The sequence below is a fragment of the Polypterus senegalus genome, chromosome 13 (assembly GCF_016835505.1).
Source record: "Polypterus senegalus isolate Bchr_013 chromosome 13, ASM1683550v1, whole genome shotgun sequence".
Lineage (NCBI taxonomy): Eukaryota > Metazoa > Chordata > Cladistia > Polypteriformes > Polypteridae > Polypterus > Polypterus senegalus.
Genome location: NC_053166.1, coordinates 135,083,394 through 135,105,638, shown reverse-complemented (window position 1 = coordinate 135,105,638; position 22,245 = coordinate 135,083,394). Strand labels below are relative to the sequence as shown.

The 22,245-nt window shown below is 41.0% G+C and overlaps 1 protein-coding gene across 3 annotated transcripts in view; it reads right to left on the bottom strand.

The window, feature by feature from the left end:
• sdk1a (sidekick cell adhesion molecule 1a) overlaps nt 1-22,245 on the bottom strand; it is a 1,556,037-nt gene that overhangs the window by 409,444 nt on the left and 1,124,348 nt on the right. For all 3 annotated transcript variants that reach the window (XM_039774120.1, XM_039774121.1, XM_039774122.1), the window contains 2 exons: nt 10,370-10,481; nt 3,486-3,676 (listed from right to left, as the gene is read on the bottom strand). In XM_039774120.1, the coding sequence (XP_039630054.1) occupies nt 3,486-3,676; nt 10,370-10,481 (303 nt within the window). The remainder of the gene's footprint in view (nt 1-3,485; nt 3,677-10,369; nt 10,482-22,245) is intronic.

Below are 22,245 nucleotides of genomic sequence, written 5' to 3'. Positions count from 1 at the left end.
GGCACAGTTGTGGCATTGCTGCCTTACAGTATGGAGTCCAGAGTTTATGTCCCAGGATCTTCCTGTGTGGAGTTTGCATGTTCTCCCCGTGTCTGTGTGGGGTCTTCCTCCCAGAGTTCAAGGGCATGCAAGTTAGGTGGATTGGCAACATTAAATTGGCCCTACTGGGTGAATGTATTTCTCTGCCATGAACTAGTGCCCTCTCCAGGGGATTGTTTCTTCCTTTCACCCTATGCTTGCTGGGATAGGCTCCAGCACCCCATGAACCTGCTCAAGATTAAATTGGCTTAGAAAATGCCATGGTATTTATATTTTAGTGGCATTTCCACCAGACTTACTTTTCATGTAATATGTAGTAAATGTGTGGTCATTCCATATGCTGCTTGGGTGGAACCCAAAGAGGTGGGTCCACCATGACACCACCAGTCCCGAGACCTCCCTTCAGGCTATTTAAGGCCCAAGCTGGAGGATCTCAGGTTGTGGTGTATTGCAGTGGAGGGATTGGATTTGTGAGCTTTGTTCTTCTTGTTTGTTTTTCTGGGTTATTGATTACTAGCTGTGCTGCCTGTCTAAGACAGGTTAAAATCTAAGGAATCATTGTTGAATTCAGAGTATTCACTATTAATGTTTGCAGAGAAAAAATTCTATTGGAAAGTATTCTGTAATGCATGTTATACTGAAATGCATTGCATTTTTATTCCAACAGATGGCGATTCACAAAAATTAGCACTTCTATTATGAATCCCATACCAAATGGCATATAAAAGAGACATCGCAACTAGAGGGACACACAGATACAGAGACACACAGACACTTGTCCTTTTATTAAGGTGGATTTTGCTCGGTCTCTTGGTCGTCTGTTACAGATTGTACATTTGTACTTGCTCACCTTTGGATTTTTCACTCTATAAAACATTTTTATAATTGCTGTGTGTTTTTTTTAAAAAAATATGTTATTTCATTCAGACCTTTAAGGTCATTTTGAACTGTTTCCCCATTTATGGGGTCTGCTTAGGCCTAGAATCCTGTAGCATGAATATGCAGTCAAGATACCTAATTTGAGTTTATTTTTGGCTTCCAGATCAGAGGTGATTACTGATCTGAGTTTTGAATATTTTGAGACCTTTCAGTGTCGACGCTGCACAGAAAAGGTGAGGGCTGACAGAGAGAGAGCTCAGCTGATGTCAACAGGAGGCAGTCCACTTACAGTGTATAAAAATTGTCTCAGTGCAGCTAACTAAAGGAGTTATCCTATTATCTCATGCTTTAAGAAGACAGCTTCTGAACCAGACATTATGGGTTCACTACTGACCACAGTGCAAATCAGTGAACTCAAACACTTTGTGGTGGGAGTCCATGGCAATTCTTTGGTGACGAAGATGGGATTTGCACTGTAGATTTGTGGAGTGAAGTGAAACAGACAGGGCTCAGTTGACATTACCAGGAAATGCTCCACTATCAGCGAAACAGTTTCTATGTGGCTAACTAAAGAAGTTACACAATCAGCTCATGCTGTCATGAAACAACTTCGGAAGCAAACATCACTGGTTCACAACTAACCTTCGGCAGTTCAGCACAGTGCAAATCTGTGAACTGAAATGCTTTGTGGAGTGAGTCCATGGCAGTTCAATTGTCGAAAAGAATGAGATTTGTACATTGGATTGGCTGAGTGAAGTGGTGGCACTACACAGAAGTGAAACATACAGAGACAAAGCTCAGTTGACGTCACCAGGAAGTTCAAAAACACTTTTTACATGGCTAAATAAAGACATTATGCAATTAGCTCATGCTGTCAGGAGACAACTTCGGAACCAGACATTATGGGTTCACAACTGACCTAGAGCAGGTCACTACAGAGCAAATGTGGAAAGTGAAATGCTTTGGGTGAGTCCATGGCAGTTCTTTGGCGATGAGGATGGGATTTGTGGAATGAAGTGATGACACTAGGCAGAAGTGAAACATACAAAGATGGAGCTCATTTGACATCACCAGGCAGTGCTCCACTCTCCGCATTCAGAAACGGTCACTGTGTGGCAAAATAAAGGAGTTATCTTGTCAGCTCATGCTGTTAGCAGACAACTACTGAACCAGACATTGTGGGTTTTTCGACTAAGCACTGACAGTTCACCATAGTGCAAATCTACACACTGAAATGCTTTGTGGTGTAAATCTATGCCAATTCAAACCTGAACCTCAACATTTGATGCACTGTAAATCAAAACACCCTCCAACTAGAAGTCGTGAGATGTGCCGCCTGCTTAACGAACACTACACAGGTTGGATTTCCATGCCTTCTGACAATATGTGTCTCTTGGGAAGAAAGAAAATAACAGCACCGCAAACAGAAGACATAAACAGAAAAAAACAGAAGCTCAACCCTCCATGGTACTTTTTTGGGATTAATAAAGTATCTATCTATCTATCTACCTATCTATCTATCTATCTAAACAAATGATCTGGTGTAGAGCTGCAAGTGATGATATTGTTTTGTTTTCACTTGGTAAAAGTCTTAACAGCTACCATGTTACAAGATTCAAATTATCAAAATGCTGGTCAATAGTTAAACCGGCACACAATTTGCAGCATGTACAGTTATGCAGTGCACCAGGCGCCAAAGAAATGTTCACCAGCTGTGATCCTACAAACCCTGGGATGGCTGCATGAGCAACTCAATTACCCAGCAATTGGGAAACATAAAAGAAAAGGTACGTCTAACAGAGCAGAATCAATTAACCTAAAAAAATGCAGAGAACTACTTAGCCTGGTTCAGGATGAATACATGCTGGGGTTGCCAAGCTGTTACTAATGGCTATTAATTTGCACTAATAAAGAAATAATAAGGTGACCTCTGGCTCTCAACATTAGCCACGGCAGGAGCCTAAATAGCTCTTCCTACCTAAGACTAGGTAAACTTGAAACGGGATGTATATACTAGAGCTCCCTATGAGAAGAAAAAAATGTCTGACACTGAAAAAAGAGGGATGAGGGAGAAAGTAGCACAGAAGTAATAAGCATAATATCTGGATAAGAGGAAACACTTATGTCACTGCCAAAAGAGTTCCTACTCTGCTGTGCCCTTGAGCAAGGCCCTTAACCTGCAATTGCTCCAGAGGCGCTGTACAATTGCTGACCCTGCGCTCTGACCTCAAGGGGTATGCAAAAACTAACAAATTCCTAATATGAGAAATTGTATAAGGTGAAATAAAGAACAAAAGAAAACAAAGGAGCTGTACTGTCCATTCAAGAGGGTTTAATCCATTTTAAGGCCCTAGCAGGACAGCCAGGTGTTTATTGAACTTCCTGCATGAAACAAACCCCCTCCTCTTATTAAAAATATCTCTTATTCTTCTGCGTGACACCTTTTGTGATCCAAGAAGTGGCACCTTTACAAAAACAGAACTGAAATGTAGGACTGATTGATGTAACATAATATCATCAGGACTTAAAGAACAAGGTGACAGCAAATGGTATCGTTGTAAATTTACCGATAATAGAGAAGAACGCCTTGGCTTCCACCGTCTTGGCCGTGCTGTCCAGAAGAGAAGCCTCACACACATAGAGGCCATTGTCTTTTGAGGTGGGGTTGCTAATGGTCAGCCGTCTGCCGAAGGTCCCAACTCCACTTGTCAGCCGCACTCCATTCCGCTTCCAGTAAATGCTAAGCTTCTCGATGGGCCTGCATGAGACAACACAGAGAATATGTGAGTGGAGCCCTTAGAATAACTTATGGAGGGTGGATAAGGATCAGAAATGGTAATACTATTGAAAAAAATATTCAACAATAAAAATCCTTACAGTCTTAATGTGATGTTTGCATGGTTTCTTAAGTTTGAGGAGTGGCAGGTGCACCATAGCATTCTTGCTCTTCCTAAATACCTATGGGTTGGTCAGTCAATCAGACAGCAATGACCATTCACTGATGTGCCTCTCATAATCTATATTGGCTCATTGGGACAGACTACTTTGCATGTACATTTCCAAGTAATTAGTAATTGTTCACGAGTAAGGGAAGAAAACAACAAGAGATCAACAGGCAGATCGAAGCAGTGGCAGTCAGTTTTGCTGAAGAGACTACTGAGCATAAAAGCAAAGATCTTGATGTACTGGTTGATCTATGTTCTTCACCCAACCTATGGACATGAGCTTTGGGCAATGGCCGAAAGAACTAGATCACAGATAGAAGCATTAGAAATGATCTTCCTTTGTCGGGTTGTCTGGGCTCAGCCTTATAATTAGGATGAGTAGAGCAGATATTCAGGAGGATCTCAAAGTAGAGCCACTGCTCCTCTACATCGAAAGGATCACGTTCAAGTGGTCTGAGTTTCTGGTTAGGTTGCCTCCTGGAGACCTCCATGAGTAGGTACCCCAGGCATCTCCCAGGACATGCTGGAGAAATTACATCTCCTAGCTGGACTGGGAACACCTCTGTGTCCCACTAGAGGAGTAGGCTGTGAAAAAAATGTCTGGGCAACTTTGCTTAGACTGATGTCCCCGCCCTCCCCCCCATGACCTGGATTGGATAAGCGGTAAAAAACAGATAGAAGGATGGATGGAAAGTAACAAGTGTATTTTAATTTTTGATTGCTTTAAGTAAAAAAGGACGAGACACCCAAAGGCACTTCAAACATTTCCAAGTCAGATCTTGGAAAGGTCACCTAATTAAAATAGAAGTACAATGTTCAAGAACCTCTTGTTAGTAAGTGACATTTAATCAAGTCTTCTTCTGTTCTTAAATGATGCTAGAATTAAATCTGTCAGGACTCAGCCCAAATGAACAAAAGGAGAAGGACCTTCTAGTTGGCCGTGATGTCAGGTTTTTATTTTATATGGTGTTAACCTAGTGTCACTGTGAGGCTATTCTAGATTGTGTGAACAAAGGCAGACGGTATACAAATAAGACCATGGGCTAAGCTCCCAGCAGTGGATAAATGATTAGCCAATCATTGTGCTACTATACTGCTTACTAATTTAGGAAAACTTCATAATTTATGTTATTAAAAGGTGATGGGAGCATTGGATACAGTACCTTCTAAAAGCATTCAGACCCCTTCACTTTTTCCACATTTTGTTATATTGCAGCTTTATGCTAATGCCATTGAAGCAACACTCAACACCCCAAAATGCCAAAGCAAAAACAGGAGTTTCAAAATTAAAAATAAAAAACTGGAATATCACATTGATACAAGTATTCAGACCCTTTACTCAGTAATGTAAGAGTTGAATTTTGAACCCTGCTCTGATGTGCACCTAACATGTGTTGAGTCTCATATTCCCTGAGCTTATGATTAAATGCTGAGTTGTTATTGTATTATTTATTATGATAAATGCATTTTTAGTTATTTTTGTATAAAGCTTAAGAGAAAATCGTTGTTCTATTGTTTCTGTTGATGGCAAATGGAAACATATGATTCCGAACATAAAAATGAATGTGCATCCTGTGCACGGAGTGAAATTTTAACCCTCCTGAAACATCACATACTCTTAAGGACAATCAATTAACCTAGTTGTCAGGGTTGATTGTGATTATTCAAGGCAGGGGTCTCCAATTCCATTCATGGAGAGCTACTGTGGCTGCAAGTTTTCATTCTAACTCTTTTCTTAATTAGTGACCAGTTTTTCCTGCTAATTAACTATTTCCCTTTATTTTAATTGACTTTTCTTGAGACTCTGACCGCTGAATTGATTCTTTTTTCTTTAAACGGCACCTAAACGTAAATTTGATGTGAAGTGAGCCAACAGATGCCTTCACCTTTCTTGATTTTTAGTTATTGTGTGATGGAAGTAGGTTGTTGTTTATGTGTTGGTTAAATTTTTGACTTAATATTGTTTGGCTACTAATTAAAGAAAAACAAATAATTAAGGGTCCCGAGTCATTAGATGTGCATCAATTAAAATTAAGGCAAAGAGTGAATTAGTAGCAAAATCTGGTCACTAACTAAGAAAAGAGTTAGAATGAAAACCTGCAGCCACAGTAGCTCTCCAGGGGCCTCATGTATAAACGGTGCGTACGCACAGAAATGTTGCGTAAGAACTTTTCCACGTTCAAATCGCGATGTATAAAACCTACACTTGGCGTAAAGCCACGCACTTTTCCACGGTACCTCATGCCTTGTCGTACGCAAGTTCTCCGCTCGGTTTTGCAGACTGGCGGCACCCAGCGTCAAAGCAATGCTACTGTTCCTGTGTGGTTACTCATTATTTATCTTACGCGGCTTTATAAATACACAGAAACTAACCGCATATTGTTTATTAGTGTAATGCATCTGATTGTAATTAACTTGTAACAATATAATGGTCCAGCAAACAGCCATAGTATTCCAAATACCATAACTGCTTTAGAGTTGTTACTCTCACTTCTCCTTCTTCTTCTTTTTCTTCTTCTTCTTCTTCTTCTTTCAGCTCCTCCCATTAGGAGTTGCCACAGCGGATCATCTTTTTCCATATTACTCTCACTGCACCACGCTGAGTATTTATATTACTGTATCTGAGGTGAATCACAGCAGCAGCTGATCGGAAAGAGAATTATCGGTATACAGCTTCAAGGACACGCTGTCTCAGCCACTGCAAAACGTTTTAAAGCCTTTCCCGTACGGACCTCGCGGTTCAGAAACAGTTTCATCCCAAGAACTTTAAATGCACTCAATCAATTGCAAAGTCGCCATGAAAAGGCGAGTTGTAGCCCACTGTCTGAGTGTCATATGAAAGCTTATTAGGGTACAGAGAAAAAATGGCACACAGTGGGGAAAAAGCATGAAATGTCAACTTCAATCTCGACATTTCCACTTTAATCACGTAGTTTATTTTGTCATTAAAGTAGAACATCATAAACTTCATCTTAAAATCGTTTAATTAACCAGTTTCTCAAATCACATTGTAATTAAAGTAGCACGTTAAATGCTTTGTTTTGTATTTGATGTGCTCTGTGTGTGAATCACTACTTGCTTCTTAAACCGGCTCTCTTCCTCCAACAGGACACAGAATCCATTACATTTGTGATATTACAGCTCTCTGAATAACTAAAATACTGAGATGTATACATGATATCATTTTTATGATGATAGGAGTTAAAGTACGTTATTAAACATGTGTTTCACTTCGATGAAATAATTTATTGCAGCAGTACTCAGGGGCGGCTCTAGGCTTGTGGTGGCACTGGGCATAGGAAGATTCGGTGGCTCCTTCGCCCACCAATGTCAGTAAGGTATCTTATGCACGGTGGATGGCCACGTCTGTTGCAGACACTGCATAGCCGCCTCGTGCTCATGACACAAGCATTTCATTTTTGCCGAAATTTGTCGCTGTGTTTTTACCTGTGTTGTTATTTTCTCTTTCTGTTTTATATTCAGTATATATTGTCCTTGCTTTTCTTTCCCCAAGTAACCGATTGCCACACAATCAGCTCTGTAATAGAAGTTAAGCCATCTGTAAGCTTAGCGCAGATTCTTCAAAACGTTTAAGGAACATTGAAATATCTTCGTAGTACATGTTTAATTATTTTATCCTTCACGACACTCGCAGCGAAGAATATAGATTATTTAAATGAAGTTAAAGTTTTATCTGTATAATATTATAAACATATTTTGCTGCATTTCACCTTAAAAATGATATCGTCGTCATATGTAAATACGCTCTTTATAAAGTGGCTCAAGTTGTACGATATTATAACTGTAGTGCAAGTTTACAGTGGGATGATTGTACTTATAAGTACAAACCATTCTACAAGGAGCAATTGATTGAGTGCATTTAAAGTTCTTGGGATGAAACTGTTTCTGAACCGCGAGGTCCGTACGGGAAAGGCTTCAAAACGTTTTCCAGTGGCTGAGACAGCGTGTCCTTGATGCTGTATACCGATAATTCTCTTTCCGATCAGCTGCTGCTGGATTCACACTCAGATACAGTGATATAAATACTCCGAGTGGTGCAGTGAGAGTAATATGGAAAAGATGATCCGCTGTGGCAACTCCTAACGGGAGGAGCTGAAAGAAGAAGAAGAAGAAGAAGAAGGTGCCGTGACAGTAACAACGCTAAAGCAGTTATGGTATGTAGAATACTATGGCTGTTCCCTGGACCATTATATTGTTACAAGTTAATTACAATCAGATGCATTACACTAATAAACAATATGCGGTTAGTTTCAGTGTATTTATAAAGCCGCGTCAGGAAAATAAGGTGTAACCACACAGGAACAGTAGCACTGCTTTGACGCTGGGTGCTGCCAGTCTGCAAAACCGAGCAGAGAACTTGCGTACGACAAGGTATGAGGTACCGTGGAAAAGTGCGTGGCTTTACGACAAGTGTAGGTTTTATACATCGCGATTTGAATGTGGAAAAGTTCTTACGCAACATTTTTGTGCATACGCACCGTTTATACATGAGGCCCCTGGAGATTGAAAATGAAAGTGAGATACTGGCCTCAGTGGATCGTGGTGCTGAACATGTCTGTGTAGCTGATACGCCTACAGCAATGTTCACTTGGGAGGACCACCACTTACAATGAGAAGAGGTACAAACCAGACTACACTGCACTGCAGCTGCCGCTGGCACCCCTGTACCCTGTGACGCCAAGACAGCCTAGCTTGTCTTGTCTTCTAGTGGCTCAAAGAACAAGAGATGGTGAGCTGGCAGCCACAGTACACAGCAACAGGCATTTTATGCTGATTTATGCATGAATCCATTGCTTTGTGTGCTTTTCAGAAAACCGGATTTTTTGGAAAAAATATTCAGCCCTCAAACAGTTAAACCGGGCATTCTAGTGGGGGTGTCTGTTAGAAAAAAAAATTCTTCCACAGTACTTAGTTGAAGCTTCTGTGGCAGTAATTCCAGCCTGGAGTCTCCTTGGGTCTGATGCAACAAGCTTCACACACCTGGATTTGGGGATTGTCCACCATTCTTCTCTGCAGATCCTAACCAGCTCTGTGAGGTTGAATAGAGATGGTCGATAGAGAGCTATTTTCAGGTCTCAACAGAGATGTTTAACAAAGTACAAGTCCAGATTCTGGCTAGGCCACTAAAGGACATTCACAGAGCTGTCCCTAAGCCACTCCTGTGCTGTCTTACTTTGTGTTTAGTGTCATTGTTCTGTAGGAAAGTGACCCTTCAGCCCAGTCTAAAGTCCAGAGCACTCTGGGGCAGGTTTTCATTAAGGATATTTCTGTAGTTTGCTTTGTTCTGCATTCCCTTAACCCTGTATAATCTCAAAGTCCCTGCCACCACCATGCTTCACTAGTGGAATCGAGAGATACAGTCGATGTGCTCTGCCTGGTTTCCCCCACACATGACATCTTGGTTTAATCACATCAGAGAATCTTGGATCTCACAGTCTGAGAGTCCTTTAGGTGCCTTTTTGTAAACTCCAAGTAGGCTTTCATGTGTTGTCTGGCCACTGTAATAAAGCCCAGGTCAATTTGAGTGTTGTGTCCTTCTAGAACTTTCTCACATACACAAACAGGTTCTCTGGAGCTCAGCCAGAGTGACCATTGGGTCCTTAGTCACCTCTCATCCCAAGGCCTTTCTCCCACTATTGCTCAGTTTTGACCAAGCAGCCATCTCTTGAAAGGGCTGTGTTGGTTCCAAACTTCATCCATTTATGAATTATGAAGACCACTGTGCTCTCGGGGACATTCAATGCTGAAGATTTTGTTTTGGTAGTTTTCCGCAAATGTATTCATTGACACAATCCTATAGAACCTTCTATTGATGGGTGAGGTGAGTTCCTTCACTAAGCGGGTCCAGTCAATTCATTGGACTCCAAGGAAGGTGTAGAAACATCTCAGTGACAATTAATAGAATGGGATTCACCAGAGCCAAATGTCAAGTGGTTTTGAACTCTTTCAGTTTTCTATGCTTAATAAATTTACAGAAATTCCTAAACGTCAGTTTTTACATTGTTACTCTGGTGATTGAATGTTGTTTGGTTAAGGAAAAAAAAAATTATTTAAAGGATTTTATCATTTGGATGAAATGTAACATAATATGAAAAAAGTGAAGGGAGTCTGAGTCCTTTCTGAAGATACTGTAATTCTAGTTAGAGAATAAAAACTGGAGTACAGAATGATTATAAGATCTTGCTCACTATTTCATTAGAGAATGAAAAAGGCCGTGAAGTCTCAGTAGCTTTATCTTTTATTGCACTGAAGGTAATTGGAGCTTTCCATGTCAGAGTCTTCTGTCACTGACATGTGAAGTCTACTGGGTATCCACTGTTACAACACTCCATTACTTAAAATGCAAGATCAGTTTTTCTCTCTGTTGTTTTTTTCTGTTCTGGGAGCACAACTCACCCAGAAGACATGATTAAGATGAGCTGACCAGACCACTGACGTGATGAGCAAATGCTATGCAGCTGCAAAAAGAGACCACAAGCACTGACCTCGCATTAGCCACACACTCCAGCGTGGCCTCGCCGACTCCAGCCACCACACTGGTGTTCCGAGGGGGAATTATGATCACCGGAGCCGTGACATCTGCAGAGGCCTCAGATCCTATTTCAAAAAAAAAAAAAAATGGAAGAATGAGAAATTTAAAAAGTGATACACATTTCTAGGAAATCAAACATTTTACATATAAGACTCAGTTCATTTCAAAATAAGGTTGGATGTTTTATTGATCATCAACACTGGAGAGGCATCACCCTGTCACAACCTGGCAAATTTAATTCACATTTTATAGTTACTAAAACCCAGTAGCTCACTTATATGATGGTGCTCATCTTAACATTAACACTTCCTCAATTCTTCATCATGTAATCACACCTTTTCCAGCCCTGTGGATGACACATACTGTGTACTGTGCATGTTCATTACACAAAACTTTTGGTGAACATTGCAGTGGAGCCTTAAACAAAAAGGCAAGATGACAAATGTGCCGTGAACATATTGCTAATGTGATCAAGTCTGCAACCATACACACAAATCTTGGATGACAAACAGTCCAAGAAAGGAAAGAGTTTAGTTCAAGGCATGAATTACCCCGTCCTCAAAATCTGCTGACCACTGTGGTCCCACCAGGATGAAAGCAGAGTACTCAGGAGAGAACAGACGTTAGCCAATTTTCTCAAAGTAGATCCAGTAGAATTCGTTCAGCTGAAGGGTGAATCACAAACTCAAGGACACCAGTGGAAATGATGGGGAAGCCAGGAAGAACTTCTTTATGCAAAGAGTTATGGGAATCTGGAATAAACTACCATGATATGGAGTTGGAGCAGACACCTCGACAACCTTTCAGAAGTATCTTGGGACAGCTTAGCTATTAGCTAAACAAATGAGTGTGACCAACTGAATGGCCTCCTCACATTGGTCAAATTTCTCATATTCGTATCCATCCATTCATTGTCCAACCCGCTAAATCCTAACTACAGGGTCACGAGGGTCTGCCAGAGCCAATCCCAGCCAACACAGGGTGCAAGGCAGGAAACAAACCCCCAGGCAGGGCGCCAGCCCACTGCAGGGCACACACACACCCCCGCAATTTAGAATCACCAATGCACCTTACCTGCATGTCTTTGGACTGTGGGAGGAAACCGAGCACCAAGAAAACAAACGCAGACACGGGAGAAAATGCAAACTCCATGCAGGGAGGACCCGGAAGCAAACCCGGATCTCCTAACTGTGAGGCAGCAGCGCTACCCACTGTGCCACCATGCTGCCCTCTTATATTCTTATGTAAATTAGAAATGAGATCACAATTTGGCCTCTACATTACACAATCTGCACCATCCCAACTGTGCCTTATTCATATTTTCTTGTTATATTATGACCTGTATGCTACATATTTAACATAACCTTCTCACATTCACTCAACTTAATGAAGCCTGTTCTGTCAGTACTGAGTAGCAGGTAGGACTGAGCCATGGATGATACACTAGTCCATCACAAGCCTGGTCACAACACATCTGGCATCATTACCTTACCACTCCATCTTCTGGGAAACCAAAGTACACTGAGGAAACCATATGGAGAAAACATGCCAACTTCACATGGACTACCAGAGCAGGAATTGGGCCCTGGTTGCTGGATATGTGAAGAATTAACTAACTAACAAACTAAGTAACTAATGTACTGGGGACAGAAATAGGGTGACAACAGGAGATACTGTCACTTGAATGTTTTCATTTTTATTATCATGGAAAATTGAATCAGTGGATTTAATTTCATTTTTTTAGAACTGATCAATCAATAGGAAAAGAATCTTTAATGTCAAAGTGAAAACAGATCTCTGCAAAGCAGTCTAAATTAATTACAACTGGAAAATGCAAAAAAAACAGGTTTCATAAGTGTTCACCCCCGTCAACTCAATATTTAGTCTTTGGCATCCATGACAGCCTTGAGTCCGCATGCACAGGTCTCTATTAGCTTGGTACAACTGGACGGTGTGAAGTTCCCCTGTTGTCCTTTACAAAAATTGTTCAAGTTCTGTCAGTTTGCATAGCCTTCAATGGTGCATCAGTGAATGCCCTGAAAGATGAGCGCTCAAAACACTAAATACTGGACTTGAAGTTAAGGATGTTGAAAGGAGGTTTAATAATGAATATTCCTAAATTTGCTTGCTTTTATTGAGTCATAAATGGAGCAAATTTTCTTTGGATTCTAATTCGCAATTTCTTTTTTGAATATATTTAACAGTTATGAAGTTGGATCTGGCAAGAAAGAGGTTGCCAAGTATAAGGGCACAACCTGTTTGGCAGTGAGCCGTACGAAAGATGGAAAGTACAACACAAGTCAAAAGAAAATAGTGATAGAAACAAGCCACATTGAAGAATGTTCAGACAAGCTATTGTGGCCACCAGGAGGTGCACCAGTTCTTCAAACCTGAAACAGTCAGACAAAAAAAAGACACAAAAGAGGCTTTTATGTGGCCGTGGGAAATTCTTCCCAATCGTTTACCACAATACAGCACAGTTAAAGCACCAATAAAGCACACAGCACTTTTTCTTTGCCTTTTCTTCTCTCTGTCTTTGTGTCTTTCTTACTTGTGTTGCCTCCACTCCTCCTCCAGCAAGCTTCACCTCTCTCCCTCCTGACTCTGGCTCCCCAAGTAGTGGCAGGCAGCTCCTTTTAAGTAATCCCCGGAAGTACTTCCGGTGTCCTGAAGGCTTTGCCTGGGAGCATTTCCAGGTAAGGCTGGAGCCACACAAAGTAGGGCTCCCCAGTCCTTGCAGCACCCCCTGGCGGCACCCATGGCATCCAAAAGGGTGGAGTTACAAAACTCCAATTCCCATGATGCCATGTGGGAAACTGCAGCACTGCTGCAACCCAGGGGGGGCTGCCATCTAGCACTCTGGGGGAAGTATGCCCTGTGCATGTCTACTCCCCAGGTCCTTCTGTTATGAAGTTGTCCTGGCTAGGAAAGGGCCCGAACCTTTTGTCACATTATTTGAACTAAATCATGCCTCCGAGGCGCTGTCCATGCTAATATGCTTCGTTTTAAAAATGCAGACATTAGTCTCCACTTTTGCCTTTCATCCACACAACCCATGAAAATGAAGACGTTTGAGTCGTATACTTCTCACAACGCAGCCCCTCTGCTGTAGAGTGGAAGGGTGAAAGCATAGATTTTAGAAAACACTGACTCTAATCGCACTCTGATTTGTTTGTGCTTATAATGTAGCCCTTCCCTGATTGGATCCTGCTAATTACAATGTCTCACTCCCTGATTGGTCACCATTCTCAGTATGAAAACATGTACAACTGTGAAAGACACAGACGATTTGCTTACCATGGCACTTGTGTTTCTTACCTGTATGCATCTAAATTGCATTTTGTACAATTTAAATGCTACATACTGTACATGCACAAAAGGCTAATAAGTTACTGGATGCTACAGTTCTGTGATAAATCATGTGGTTAGCTGTGTTACCATCCCTTCATTGATTTTTCTGCACCTGCTTGTATATCCAGTGTTGGTAAACTTCTGCGTCAAATGCTTTTTTTCAGGCATTTTAGTGTGGACGGAGATACTTTTGTAAATGATGTGAAAATTCTACTGTGGGCAGAGAGCGTTTTTATTTAAAAATGCTGTTCTTAAATGAAAATGTAGCAGTGTGGAAGTACCCTATGAAAAACTGCAATAAAGCCTAAAACTGATTAACTAGTATGGCACCACTCAAACGAGCTGGAGATAAGCACTCAAGAAAGCTACAATTTTAACTTCTGAAATCTTTATTTGATATGTTATTTTATCTGATACCAGTAGCCATACCAAACGCACTTCAGAACAGGTCTGAAGCTAAGCCTTTTTGGGCCCGGCCAGTACTTGAATGGAAGACCATCTAGGAAAACGCTTGGGTTGGTACTGGAAGAGGTGTTGGTGAGGTCAGCAGGGGGCACTTACCCTGTGGTCTGAATGAGGATCCCGATGCTCCAGTGCAGTGATAGGGACACAGTGCTGTAAAAATGGATGAGACGTAAAACTGAGGTCCTGACTCTCTGTGGTCATAAAAGATCCCTGAGCATCCTTTGTAAAGACTAGGGGGTACTCCAATGTCTACCATGGCCTAGTCATTTTGGCCCCCTAATCATCCCCTGTCTTTAACTGGCGATCATTCTCAACACTTCACCTAACAGCTAATGTGTAGTGAGTGTACTGCCACAAAAATGACTCCCATCGCATCATCTATAGGGATGCTACACATTAGAGGTGGTTGTAGTTGCTCCCCACTTAGTGAGGCAAAAGTGCTTTGAGAGTTATCATTATTTTATTATTACTTTGCTTCTTTTAACTATAGTGCAGTAGTAGTAGTGCAGACTGCTAGAAATAGATTTCAGCTTTGAATGTTTACTCATCTGAAAGTTTATCTGTTGCTAAATATCTCTGGAATGCACAAAAACAACTTTATTTATCAGGCTAAGGTAAAAAAGACTGGCATTGGCCATCAGCCTCAGAGAAGAACAACAATTTTGTAAAGTAGACATGGCAGTGGTTTTGAGATTATTGATTGTTTATGTTATTGTTAACTCCACGTGGAGGGGCGCCTCTTAAGTTTTGGATGCATGCTGCACAGGAAGAAACAAGATCTTCACCATCATCCAGACAAGGCATCTTCATTCCCATTGAAACTGGCAGATAAAAGACCTCTGCGTACTTAACAGACTTTTTAAGCAGCTATGCACCCAGGTCTGAGGGATTCATCCTCATTATCATCTGTATGGTTACAGAAAGTATGCTGAAATACAGCTACAGTTCTTACTTTTTGCTGCTATTTGTTTTATGGTGTTTTACTCATTTTGCTTTATTGCAATAGTTAGTTTAGATTTGTTGGATTGGTTACGATATAGTGTGGGTGATTGTTATAGTCCTACAGGAATTAGTGACTAACCAGAAGCAACTGTAGCAATGTGCTGAACGGACATCTGCTTTGGTAAGCTGAGTGACATTCAGGTCTGAAGATGACCGTTTGGTCTGCTCACGCCAAGCTAGTAAGTCTCTTTGTTTGAAGCAGCCATCCACGTGCAGGTAAAGTCATTCATGTGGGGCACTATAAAGCAGCAGTTGTCCAAGCATGAGTAAGTCGTACACATGGGGTGACATAAATCAGCTATCCCGGAGTCTCAATTTGCTTAAAGCAGGTGCCCACAGCTATGTATGTCTCTGTGTATTTTGCCTAAGTCAGCTGTTCATGTGCAGGTAAAGCTGTACACGTTGTGTGTTATAAAACAAATACATACATATAGTTAGTTATAGCTATCAAATAGGTAAACTTCCACAATAATACCGAGAGGCACAGCATAAAACATTATGAGAGATCAGAGACCACTAGGGGCCAGAATAAATGATCAGACATGATGTTTCAGAAGGGCAATGGGCAGTAGGACCTTAAGGGAAGAAGATGGAAATTGGGAATGTAATTGTGGAGATTCCCTCAGGATACCCTGGTAGGTCTGGGGAGAGGCAGGACAGTCTCAGCAGAGCCTGCACAGAAGCAGGTAGGTTTGGGAATTGAAAGATTAAAATGTTTTTTTGTTTTATCATGGACATCACCCAGCTTTTAAAATATTTCTCTCTGTGATTTTACATTTCAATGATGCTAGCTGAATAACTAGCATGATGCTTCTCAAACAAGCTTGCATGATGAGCGCTATATATAAAAAGTGAAAGGTGCTATATATACACTTGGGTGCTGCAACAGGACAATGACCCAAAACACACCAGCAAATCCACCTCTGAATGGCTGAAGAAAAACAAAATGAAGACTTTGGAGTGGCCTAGTCAAAGTCCTGACCTAAATCCAATTGAGATGCTATGGCATGACCTTAAAAAGGCGGTTCATGCTAGAAAACCCTCAAATAAAGCTGAATTACAACAATTCTGCAAAGATGAGTGGGCCAAAATTCCTCCAGAGCGCTGTAAAAGACTCATTGCAAGTTATCGCAAACGCTTGATTGCAGTTATTACTGCTAAGGGTGGCCCAACCAGTTATTAGGTTCAGGGGGCAATTACTTTTTCACACAGGGCCATGTAGGTTTGGATTTTTTCTCCCTAAATAATAAAAACCATCATTTAAAAACTGCATTTTGTGTTTACTTGTGTTATATTTGACTAATGGTTAAATGTGTTTGATGATCAGAAACATTTTGTGTGACAAACATGCAAAAGAATAAGAAATCAGGAAGGAGGCAAATAGTTTTTCACACCACTGTATACATTGACTGTTATTACATTATCATGTAATATTTACCTTTTTAATTTACAATAAAGAGTCACTGCTTATGAAGAACCGAGTCAAGTGTCCTTCCAAAACCCTGATGTTCTTTCGCTCCACATACTTTAGACTCACAGCATTAGCTGTAATTCCCTCTTGGCTGCCTAGAAATGTTTGTCTGAGCACACACTTCTAATGTGAGACGGCAAGCGATGAGGGCTGTGAAACAAGCACTGCAGAGAGATGGGCAGGTCATCACGTGTGTTTGCGGCAGGAGAGTAAAGCAGTCTAAGAGGGCTGAGGTATGACGTTTTGAATCTACATTTACAGGTAGTTCCATACGTATTTGGACAGTGATATAATTTTCATAATTTTAGCTCTATACACCACCACAATGAATTTGAAATGAAGAAATAATTACATGACTGAAGTGTAGGCTTTCAGCAATAATTCAAAGGGTTTAACAGAAACATGGTATGAGACATTTAGGAATGAGAGCCATTTTTATACAAGGTCCTCCCATATCCAGGAGCTCAAAAATATTTTGCATTTGACTGACAAGCTGTTCCATAGCTAGGCGTGAGCAGGCCCCTCATTATTTCATCAACTATTAAGAAGGTAGAAGGTCTGGAGTTGATACCAAGTATGAATTTGCATTTGGTTAATTCTCAAAATGAGGTCCAAAGAGCTGTCCATTCAAATAAAAACAGGCAATCATTAGGCTGAGAAAGAAAAAGAAATCCTTTAGAGAGACAGCAGAAACGCCAGGAGTGGTCAAATCAACCATTTGGTACGTTCTGAAAAAGACGGAACATACTGGTGAGCTCAGCAACACCAGAAGGCCTGGATAACCATGGATGACAACTGTGCTGGATGATCATATTATTCTGTCCTTGTTGAAGAAAAAACAATTCGCAACATTTACCCACACCAAGGACATTCTCCTGGAGGTAGACCTATCATTGCCAAAGTCTACAATCAAGAGAAGACTTCACAAAAGTAAAGACAGAGGGTATACCACAAGAAGCAAACCACTGGTAATCCTCAAGCATAGAAAGGACAGATTAGGCTTTGCCAGAAAATATTTTTTAAAAAACAGTCCAGTTTTGGAACAGTTTTCTTTGGACAAAGGAACGTAACATTAATATATGCAAGAATGATGGATAGAGAAGAGTATGTAGAAGAGAAGGAATGCTGTGTTATGGCATGGGCACAAGTGACTGCCAATGGCAGTGGGTAACTGGTGTTTCTTGATGATATGATTGCTGGCAGAAGTAGCAGGATGATTTCTGAAGTGTACGGGGTTTGGCGAGTGGCTAGGGGTGGTAACCAGCTGGGATGCCCAGAAGGACCGGAGGAGGGCTTACACCCTCAAGGACACAACAAGAAAATAAGGGGAAGTGCAATAAAAAAATGATGGCAGGAATCTCTTCTTCACACAGAACAAAGAGTCAGAGGAACATGGAACAAAGCACCAAATAATGGAGTTGATGCATAAACCACAACCTCTTTTAAGTAGTTTTTGGGATGCTATTAGCTAATCATATGGTCCTGATGGAATGAATGGTCTCCTGTAATTGGTTGAAAATAATGGCTGTTCTTGATCATCTCCTTTTATCACATTCTGTCAGCTTATTCTGCTATGGACAGACTGGGCTAATCAGGCTTCATTACTTGAAGCAGTCATTTTATTCCTGCTGGAGTATTCCCATGTGCTAAATTATATTGCACATAATACATCCTAATAAAAGATACTTACTGTCTCCAACTACACTTCCATATTGGATAATCCGATCACCTGTCAATACCCCTGCTGGAAAATAACACAATGTTGGACTAAATGGGCCCAGAATATACTACAGGACTGCTTTGATCATCATCAGATCTGGAATAATGTGTAAATGTCCCAATAGGATTAATCAAAAATGTGTGGAAAACTGTATGCCTAGGAAAACAATTCATATGTTTTATAATAAGACACCATGGATCATCACTGACATCAGGAATGTACTGAAGGCACGCAGCGATGGAATTTTAAAATACAAGAAAAATAAGAACAAACTCAGAAAAAGTAGTTAAACATCAGTGTGGAAGCAAACTAAAGATGGAATATAAAAATTGTAATAATTTGTGCGGACTTTGAAAGGGGTTAGAAATGTTCATGGACATCCAATTAAAATCTACTCCAATCTGTTCTTCCTTCCCCGATGAACTTAATGCCTTCTGTGCCCACTTTTAATAAAATAACGCATTCATTCTGACACCCTACAACCCTAAGCTGGATAAGCAGGTATGGGAAATAATTGACAATAATACAAATATTACTTAATTAATCAGTCAATCAGTTAATGGATTAATGTGTTCATGCTGTGCCTTCAGAAAGTATTCAGACCCATCAGCTTTTTTTCACATTTTGTTATGTTGCAGCCTTATGCTAAAATTTTTAAATTCATTGTTTCCCCTCATCAAACAACACTCAACACTCCAGAATGACAAAGCAAAAACAGGATTTTAGGAATTTGTGCACATGTATTAAAAAGTAACCACTAAAATATCACATTGACACAAGTATTCAGACTCTTTGAATTTGGTTCAGGTGCGGCCCCTTCTGCTGATTATCCTTGAGATGTTTCTACACCTTGTTTGGAGTCCACATGTACAGTTGACTGGACATGATTAGGGAAGGCACCCACCTGACTATAGAAGGTCCCCCAGTTGACAATGTGCATCAGAGCAAAAACCAAGCCATGAGGTCGAAGGAACTACTAGCAAAGCTTAGAGATGGGATTGTGTTTAGGCACAGATCTGGGGAAGGCTACAGACATTTTCTGCACCTCTGAAAGTTCCCAAGAGCACTTTCACCTCCATAATTTAAATGGAAGAAGTCTGAAACAACCATAACTCTTCCTAGACCTTAGTACCTAACCAAACTGAGCAATTGTGGATGAAAGGCCTTGTTAAGGGAGGTGACCAAGAACATAGTGGTCCCTCTGGATGAGCTACCGAGAACCTGTTTGGAGATGTCAGAATAATTCTCATTGCAATACTTCACTAATCTGGGCTTTATGGCAGAGTGTCCAGACAACAAATGAAAGCCAACTTGCTAAAAGAAATTAAAGTTTTCTCAGACTGGGAGAAACAAGATTCTATGGTCCAAGGAAACCGAGATTGAACTTGCCTCAGTTCTAAGCATCACATTTGGAGGATACAAGGCACTGCTCATCACCTTAGCAATAACATTCCAAAGGTGAAATGTAGAGGTGGCATCATCATGCTGTTAGCTTGTTTTTTTTTTGTCTGCAATGATGTGGAAACTAGTCTGGGTCAAGGGAAAACTAAACAGAAAAAAGTACAGAGATATCTTTAATGAAAACTGAATGTTCCTCACATCAGATCTGGCCAAAGGTCGACCTTACAATAGGACAATGACCCTGAGCGCAAAGCAATGACAACACTGGAGTGTCTTTGGGTCAACTCTATCAAAGTTAGACTTTGACTTGAATCCAATCGAACATCTTTAGAGTGACCTAAAAGTAGCTGTCCACCGATAGTCTTCTTCCATTCTCACAGAGCTTGAGAGGATCTGCAGAGAAGCACGGCAGAAAAATCCCCAAATCCAGGTGTGCAAAGCTTGTTCTGTCAGGCCCAAGATGACTCTAAGTTCTAGTGGCTGCTTCAACTTAGTATTGAATAAAAACTCTGCATACTTGTGTCAGTGTGATCTTTCAGCTTTTTATTTTTAATAAATTTGCAAAATTTCCTAAACTTCTGTTTTCACTTTGTCACTGTGCTGCATTGAGTGTTGTTTGATGAGGGAAAAAATTAATTTTAATCATTTCAGCATAAGGCTGCAACATAGCAAAATGTGAAAAAAGAAAAGGGGTCTGAATACTTTATGAAGGAGCTGTAGTTAAAAAAATGACACATGCTCTATTTCTGTTAGCTCTGTCATGCTGTAGGCGTGAACAAGTGCAAGCACTCCATGGCTGTACATAGTGAAGATCAGTATACAAGTCAAGACAGGTTAGGTCAGGTTGAGGAGCATGCACTGGTACAGGGTGTTATCACACCTACCACACGATGAAACACCTCAGCATCCAGGTTGGTAACAACCCAGAAAGACACTCAGTTCAGTCCCACCCTCTGGAAATGATCATCAATCTGGTGTTATGTGTTTGTCCATTTGGCCTGGTCCAGCTGCTCGGGTTCTCTGGGAATCGCGCCAAATGGCCGTAGTGCCGTAACTGATGCTCCCTCACAATGCAGGTAATGTGCCTCATTTGGGACTCAATGAGCATCCGCTCATTCGACACAAAGTCAAACCAGTGGGTACCCAAGGATTTTCCGGAGAGACACAGAACCAAAGGAGTCCAGTCTACAACTCAGGTCACTGGATAATGTCCATGTCTCACAACCATAACATTAACACGGACAAACAGGACTCTGATATAACTGCAGTCAGTGATTTTCAAATCCGCTCAATCCAGACTAGGGCCGCAGGGGGTGCTGGAGCCTATCCTATTTAGCATTGGGCACAAGGCAAGAAAAAACCCTGGACAGGGTGCCAGTCCATCACAGGGTGAACATACAAACACACACACATCCCAACCTCAAACTCTGCCCAGTTTAGTACTGCAATCCACCTAACCTGCATGTCTTTGGACTGTATGAGGGAAACGGAGCACCCATAGGAAACCCACACAAACACAGTGCGAACATGCAAACTTCACACAGGGAGGACCCTGGACGGGAACCCACTGTACCACCATGCCACCGCTGAAGTAACTTACTGAAGCAAATATCTTCACAACTGTAAGGACTAACAAGATGACCTATGTGGATAACTGGACCAGAACTGAGTTATCTCCCTTCCTTTGCCGAAATTTCCAACATTGCTAGAATAACTTGTTTACTTGTCACAGAACTAAAGAGGCCTGACATGCAAGGGATTTACAGATAATGAGTTCTCATCTTCTCCAACCTTTAACTCTTTCAGAGCTGATGTCGACTTTTGTCAAAAGGAGAAGTTGATGATAATAATCGACTGTGAACTGTGAAAAAACCCACCGTTATGTTTTAGTTGGACTCTCGTTGCTAGAAGGAAAGTTAGATTCATTTGTTTGACCAAGATTTTCTGCACTCACGTGAGTAGCAAGGCATAAACAAGGGCAAAAATGGCACTGACATCTGGCGAGAGATCAAAGCGAATGCGTAAAGCAAAATACTCGGTGGACGACATTTTGCCTATTATCTCTAAACTGGACTATGACTTGTCAGATTTTGATAGAAGTGATAGAAAATGAATGTGAGGTTCCAGCTTCAGTTGATTGGTCCCCCAGCTAATCGTTGTACTGACAATGTTCGCTTAAAGAGTTAAAAGATGTGTCTCTAGTCCCATGCTCTCCCACATCTTAAATAACTTGAGACCCCAAAGTAAAAATCTGAAATGTGCAATTCTACATCTATTCATTTTCTCAGCTTTCACAATTAGTACACTGGGGTTCATTTTTTGACTTTGCGACCCTAATGATCTTATAGCTGCTACGCAGTGGCTGCCTTCTGACAAATGTCAATAATTTCTTGAGCTTTATTGCGCATAACTTTCTGGT